Genomic DNA, 7,755 nt, shown 5'->3' on the forward strand with positions numbered 1-7,755 from the left:
ACACAAGTGCATGTGTGGGACAATAATGAGTTAAATTGTCTCAAATGTTGTGGGCTGCTCAAAAGAAAAGTGTTTAGATATTTAATGATTTACAGATCAGCAGTTTGTTGCACTTGAAAAAATTAATTTCATGCAAAGGTCTTTAAAAAAAATCAGGCTTCAGGAACGGAAACGCACATTTAGTCACAAAAGTAGACCAAAGTATCTGTGCAGTCAGCAGATACTTACAGATTCATGACACGCTTTCCTTCCTGAACGCTCATAGGCCTCAGAGCAGCTTACAGCTCATGTTTTCTCATTACGTTGATTTAGTGACAGTCTGAGATTTTTTAAGCGTTTACCTGTCATTTATTATTATTATTATTTTTAATTCAGTTCTTGATTGTGATTTAAAATGTATACACACATATTTATCTTTCCAAAATAGCAGGAGTGCACACATTCAATGGGAACTCTGGATGAATTTAAAATACTACAGATGCACCAATATGACTGGTTTGTCATATTGTCACATATTTACAGTAGATTCAGCAGATTGCGAGATGCACATCTTGTGTCTGCAGGAGCTGGTTGGCCCACCTCATTTTTTTTTCTTTTCTTTTTTTTTTTATCTCTACTCTCTGTTTATAAACATGGAAAGAACAAGATGGTTGACAAATCTGGACAGTGGATCAGTGACGGAGCAGGGGCCCACTGGAGGCTGATGTAGTAAACATGTTGTCCACAAGGGGGCGCTGTTAGACCATAAACCTGTTCAAGAGCAAAAGGCCGTGTATTGTGGAGGACACAACCTAAAGGGAAGTGTAAAAATACAGGTATTAATAACTAAAAATGAAACAAATCAACACGTGACAAATATTTTTACACAAATTAGACAGTACAGGAACTTTTTAAATCACCCACTGCTGTTACATTTGGGAGGGCAATGGTATGGCTTTGTCTGTTAAATATATATAAATTCAATGTTTAATTTCTTTTTGAGTTTTTCCTCATAAAATAAAAATCATGAACTACTGGACAGATTTAAATAAATCTCTCACAAAGTAATCACTGGATGTAAAAATCTTTGCCTTCCAAGCTCTAAGAGATATTTGCTTAAAACTGGCATTACCTGCTGGAGTCAACCTTCTTTCTGTTAGCAAAATACAGAATAAACTATACTAGCCATACTTTAATAAAATTCTCATAAAAAAGTAATTGGACTTCTGAAATGAACTTTATTTAATATGGCTGTCACAACCATTTAACCTTAGCAAACATAAAAATTGCTATAATGCAGTCAGTTGTTCAGATGTTGATCTAAAATTTGGTGTGATAGTAGCCAAAGTGTTCACAGCACTCACTCTGAGCGCTAACGTCTTTGTTTGTTGGCAGCATCACACTTTTATTCAAAAAGGATTTTGATTTWGGTACAGGAAATGATTTTCAGTAAGGTTGTGCTGAAATGAGTGACATCAAAGGACATTTGAAAGTTGTGTGTTTTATCATCAGTAAAATGATGTGTTTGAAACTGTATTTTTAAAATATTTAAAGTTATGGCAAAGGTTTAGGGATAAAACATGACTTTATTAAAACAAGGCAGGTCATCTTAGCTCACATGGAGCCCAAATTTAACGGATTGTTTGTTTTAGAGAAGTATTTTTTTTTACATATTTCAATGCCTGAATTATTGAACATTTGATCTTTAAAAACAAAACAATTTCTCCATGMTGTTGACAGCTTTTTATAATAAAAAAATTTAAATCCTAGCCTGTGCAAATTAAAGTTTTTACTTTATTTTTAACCTAGGTGCACTTAGATTCTGAACAATGTCACAATTTTGCTTAATTCTTATTCCTGAAAACTTGTTCAAAAGTTTCTTAAATAATTGCAATGTCATTTCTAATGGTGTGTTAGTTTAGCTGTGTGATGAACATTTTAGACATTCTAAAAACATCTCTGTACTCCTTTCAAAATACTCTCCCTTTTTCACATATATTTCGAATAAAACTAATAAATCACCTGCAATAATGAACGCAGACTGAAGAAAATACATTTTTTTATTGTTAACTCAGGTTTCTGAATCAAGTGCTACAGAGGGGTACAGAGCTGTGCTGCCTGAATCAAAACAAAACAAATTAAAACAAAACGGGTACTTTCTTTTTATACATTGAAGATACAGTATATTAACAACAAAAACAAGAACAATTCAGTTTATTGTCTCCTTTTTCTTTCAGCTGGAGGACTCAGAGCGAGGCACCAGCTTCAGTTTGATGGGCCGTTTTGGCTGAAGCAGACCCTGGATGTCCATCTCGAAGGGGATCTGTCAGGAAACGATATGCAAGACAAACAAACTAAGTCAACAGCGAACAAAAACCAACAAGCCTTTGGCCTAACAAGAACAGAGACATCATAAACCCAACACGTGGCTTTTTATCTATGCTATATTTCATAAAGTGAAGTATTATCACATCAAGATCATATTGCACTTCTGTCCAAAGTCCATTGTCAGATAATGGGGCTTGGATCTTTAGACTTGCAGAGATAAATCTCCTGATGTTAACGTTCTAAATCATCATGTCTGAGCAGTCTGTGTAACAGTGCAAACTCTCACCTCGGTCTCCTTGCACACAGAGAAGCTGTACCGCTGCAGGATCTCCACCACTGCAAGCTTCATCATCACCAGAGCAAATCGCATCCCGATGCAGTTTCTGGGCCCCGCTCCAAAAGGCATGTACAAGTACGGGTCGATTTTGTCCTTGTTTTCCTTGCTGAACCTGATGGCACAAACACAACGTTATCCACAAACAGAYGTGGAAATACGAGCTGTGGGTTTATTCTCCTGGGGGTCCTTCTTTCTGTACCTCTCAGGTTTAAATTCCTCCGGCTCGGGCCACACTTCGGGGTCCCGGTGCATGGGCCAGGTGGGGATCATGACAACCATGTTCTTTGGAATCACCAGGCCGTTGATCTCCACAGTTGCCTTGGCCACACGCTCCAGGCGCGAGGCGATGGGGAAGAGTCGGAGCGACTCGTTGATGACGCTGTCGAGGTACTCCATCTCCATCAGAGCCTGGTACTGAACAGGAGCCTGTACAAACACAAACACACCTGCCTTCTGTATGCATCCGCCTCATGGGTCCCACAACCAACAAACGCAGATATGGGGTGCCCTAGGGTACCCTAGCTAAACATTTAAGTTAAATATTTAGGTAGCTAGCTAAATATTTAAGTTGAAACCTAAATATTTAGATAGCTAGCTAAATATTTAACTTGCAACCTAAATATTTAGCTAGCTACCTAAATATTTAACTTAAATATTTAGGTTGCTAAACATTTAAGTCACAAGTTAAATATTTAGCTTGTTAACTAAATATTTAATTTGTAAGTTAAATATTTAGTTTMTAAAYTATGACATTTATAAATGTATGAATAATAYGGTGAAAAACTGACTTTGAAATATAAATCTGTTCTTTTTTTTCTTATAAAAGGCTAAATAAAACAAAAATATTGGTGGTAATTTTTGACTGTGTAACTTTACAAACAGCACCCCATAGATTTGTGTTTCTTGTTTAGGTTCGTATTTTCTCCCTTTAACCATACCTTGTTTGGGAAAGTGGCATCAATCTCCTTCTGGAGTTTTTTCATGACCTCTGGGTTCGTTGCCAGGTTGAAAGCCAAGAAAGTGAGCGAGCTGCTGGTTGTCTCGTAGCCAGCAAAAAGGAAAATCATGGACTGGGAGAGGATCTCGTGATCGCTCAAACCTGTGAGGACAAAAAAGGATGGTTTGTAACAACTTTAATTTGTGTGTCTGTGTGCGGCTGGGTGTGTGCATCACCTTTGTCCTGCTGCGTTCCACTGACGGCACTGTTTTTCTGAGAATCAATCATCAGCTGGAGGAAATCTACTCGACCCTAAAAAGCAACGAAGATGAAGTCAGATCTTTTTTTTTTTCCTGAATCTGCTGGTGCAAAGAAGTGACTCGGCAAAGACTGGACTCCAGCTTTACCTGCTGCTCGGTTTTCTCACGACTGGACTTGATCTTTCGCAGAGAGGCATAAAAGAAGTCTGTCACTGATTTGGGGAAGAAGGAAAACTCGAACTTTTCGAGTATGGGACCGGTGAAGGGGAAGAAGGCTGAAATGAAACAATCAGCACATTTATGACTGACAGACCATTATGTTTTTACTACATCAAAAATGCAGAAAAGCATGAGTCTGAAAACACTTTGCTAACTTTGTGAAAATCAAACATTCAATGTGCAACAGAGCTGCCTTTAAAGAGTTAAAACATTCTGATAGTCGGGTTATTGTTTCTGAGACTTTCAGACATGCAGCACTTGGCTTTTAAAACAGGATTTTACCAACTGCGAGGAAGAGAGGGCTCAACAGGTCGAACTTCAGCATCTTTTTGATGTTTGTGACAAAAGGATCCGAGGGGTTGTTGAGTGAGTCAATGTCCACACTGAAGGCTGTGCTGGTTACTATGTCCATACTGTACGGGCCAAAGAACCTGCAGGTTCACACAGACGTGTTTAGAATACCATAGCAAGGTTTAAAAGTGGCAACATTTATACATCGTTTTAAATTTCTCTTACTCCTTTAGCTCCAGCGGCTCATCCTTGTCTACCTTCTTCTTCATGCTGCTGACCAGGTTAGCAGAATGACGTTTCATTATGTCAAACATCTGGAGCAACAACAACAATAAATCAAAATGAGAGGATCTAAAACGAGAGTGTTTGAAAGCAGCACAGTGAGGAGGGGGGGCGCTCACCTCTTTCAGTCTCCCTGAGGTGAAGGATGGAGAAAGGACACTGCGGATCCTCCTCCACTGATCATCCTCTGCTATCGACACGGCGTCGTACAGAGGCCCGTTCAGACGGAAGTTCTGCAACAGAAAAACAAACAGTGAGCTCAAACAGAAGCCATAAATCAGTGAGACAGAAGGAGCTTTGCACTGAGGTGACTGCGTACCCTGCGGTTGGTGAATAGAGAGTAGCACTCCTTAATGAGAACAGCTTTTGCTATGGTGGGATCGGCAACACACAGCACGGGCTGCCGGCCATCATAAATCCTGAGGAACACGAGAACGAAACCAACAACAGGGGCAACAAGAATAAATAAGTCAAGAACCGTCTTTATAGAGGAAGTAAATAATCTACTCGACATATTCATTTGACAGAAACAGAAAAAAAAGAGAAAAAACTGAAGTGGAAAACAGTCAAACTTACCCCCATATTTTGCCGTATTTCTTATAGCATTCTGCATCAAAGTTAAAGAACCCCTGGGGAAGAGAATCAAAATGGATACATAAAACACAGGTTATGGAGATAAACATCCTGAAGCTTGTTCTGTTTTTGAGAAGATTGAAATTCTAAATGTTAATTTGTGAATGTTGAGTCACATTTTTTATGTTTTCATACACTTTTTTGTAAGATTCTGCACACTTCGTGATCTTTAAAACGTTTTGCTTGTTCAGGTGATAATGATGTGACTTTTGGGTTTTGTGACTGTTTTTCTCCCGTAGAAATACAATAAAATCTCTTGATTCATACAATCACACAGAACAAATCAAACTGATGACATTTGTGGAAATCAGAGTTGAATAAGTTGTGCTGTACAATTAAAAAAATAACAATTTGCTTGAAATGCTATTTAGGCTTTCAATAAAATAAAACTTTTTTTATATTAATCAGCCTGTTGTGCCACAGTTTTATGAGTTTTCAAGCAATTTGGTTCTTAATAAAAGTCAAACTACAGTACACCCAGGTAGATTAGATTAGATTAGATTAGATTAGATTAGATTAGATTAGATTAGATTAGATTAGATTAGATTAGATTAGATTAGATTAGATTAGATTAGGACTTTATAGATTCATTGGGAAGGTTTCTTTAGGAAAATCAAAAACAGAATTGATAAGTTCACTCATTAATAGTATTGATAATACTAACAACAAATGACAATAAATAAATCATTCAGCTCGACATGTTCTTGCTCATCTTCACCTTGTTATAAAAGAATAACCCTTYTGTAACTTTTATGAGAAAAACACATTTTAGTATCACATGGTGTACTGTAGGTAAGCTTAAAAAATAACATGTACAGTACTGACCTTTCGATAATGCAGCAAAGTGCCGAAAAAGGGAAGAGGTTTGGGACCAGGGATACCTAACTTTTTAAATGTCCCATAAGGCCAGTAGGCATACCTGAAAAAAATTAAAATAAAAAATGTGAATAAAAAAAAACTAAACAGAATAAATGTGGATGATTTTACATCAAATACTATAAAACATAAAAAAAAAGCACTTACACAAGGAGAAGAGTGACAAGAGCAACCAGCAGTGTCCACGTTTCAGCAGAAAAGTAGAAGAAGTTGGCCATCTCTGCTGGTTTCCTCTCCTCGGAGGTGTTTTCAGCCTCTCTGAAGCCCTACAGTCCAGCTGGAAGCTTTTATCTGCAGCGTACAGACCTGTTACGTGAGAGGAGGAAGTGTGTGAGAGTTGAGCCTTTGGCAGCTGGGAGTGTCCAGRGAATATTTGTTAAAGAGAGACTGAGCAACATTTATGAGTTTGCAGTCAGCTAAATTAGATCTGTTATCTGTAGTATAAGCTCAATTATTCTATACCTTATACAGAGAATTTTATTCTTATTAAAAACAACAGAGTTTCAGGTTTAAAACCAGCTTTTACTGAAGATATAACTCAGTATTTAATCAACTTTTTATAGCACATATTGTACAGCACTCTACAAAGACTTGTCCAGACATGTTCTTACAAAACTGGGAGAAACCTGCCTGTATCATTTTTCTCATGTACGCTTACAGRAAGAGGACAAAGGGTTACGGTTTATATAACAGTTTTTAAAAAAAACACACCTCCTGCCTTTACAGCTGAGCAGAAAGGACAAAGCTCACTGCTCACTGAAAAAAACAAAAAAACAAACTTGCTTTGTATTTTACCCCATTTTCTGACCGAGCGGGTTATGATTTCCAAGTACAATAACTTTGGTACTGTTGTTTTTGTTCTGGGTCAGTTCTGTTAACCAGTTTGACCAGTTGTAGATGCTTGAACAGATGTTGCAATAGTGTAGTCATCCAACTGATGAGAAATACAGTATGTCAGACTGATTTCATCAGATGATACTCGGGGATTTTGCCTAAAAAAAAAAACAGAACCACTTCCACACAAAGTTTTGTTTTTTCTCTCTGAATGTTCACTATCCTTTGTTTCCCTCTCTTCACATGTTCACTTGTATGGACAGAAGCACTAGTAGCCAAAGGTGGGGACCATGATGCTTTGACCCCAGCCCTCATCTTGTCTTCTGATCTGCTGCCCTTCGCTTCCGGCACTCGGGGTGAAGAAAGGAAGTGACCTGTCAACTGGTCATCACCTGGTGAAGACCAGACAGACCTGGACGTGCTATGAAGGCCTGGTGGAAGAACCTGACAGAAGAACCTTCAGCTCCCTCCTCTAACAGAGCATCAACTGTATCCCAGTGGAGACAGGGGACACGGTCAGGGGTGGACTCCAGTTTAGCTATACACCAGTACTGATACAGAGTACATCCTGAGTTATAGAGCTTAAACATAACACCACAACTTTAAAAACACATTTCTTTTATTTAGAACAAGGTGGCTCTCCTTCCTTATAGGCCTACAGTCCCTGTGACTGGATCAAATCAAATATTGCATGAGACATACTCAGAGCCGGCTCTTGGCATAGGCGAACTAGGCGGTCGCCTAGAACGCCATCTGCTGGAGGGGGTGCCGAACTGCAG

The 7,755-nt window shown here is 38.4% G+C and overlaps 1 protein-coding gene across 1 annotated transcript; it reads right to left on the reverse strand.

Annotated features, from left to right (window-relative positions):
• Positions 1-2,021: 2,021 nt before the first annotated feature.
• LOC106519642 (cytochrome P450 3A30) lies at positions 2,022-6,419 on the reverse strand. Its single transcript, XM_014011397.1, has 13 exons — positions 6,290-6,419; positions 6,092-6,185; positions 5,210-5,262; positions 4,953-5,052; positions 4,753-4,866; positions 4,577-4,665; positions 4,343-4,491; positions 3,989-4,116; positions 3,818-3,893; positions 3,583-3,743; positions 2,844-3,070; positions 2,594-2,756; positions 2,022-2,302 (listed from the first exon to the last, which is right to left on the reverse strand). Exons 1-13 carry the CDS (start codon positions 6,358-6,360, stop codon positions 2,213-2,215), a joined length of 1,515 nt encoding a protein of 504 aa, XP_013866851.1. The 5' UTR covers positions 6,361-6,419; the 3' UTR covers positions 2,022-2,212.
• Positions 6,420-7,755: the final 1,336 nt, after the last annotated feature.

This window comes from Austrofundulus limnaeus, unplaced genomic scaffold (genome assembly GCF_001266775.1).
Source record: "Austrofundulus limnaeus strain Quisiro unplaced genomic scaffold, Austrofundulus_limnaeus-1.0 Scaffold80, whole genome shotgun sequence".
NCBI lineage: Eukaryota > Metazoa > Chordata > Actinopteri > Cyprinodontiformes > Rivulidae > Austrofundulus > Austrofundulus limnaeus.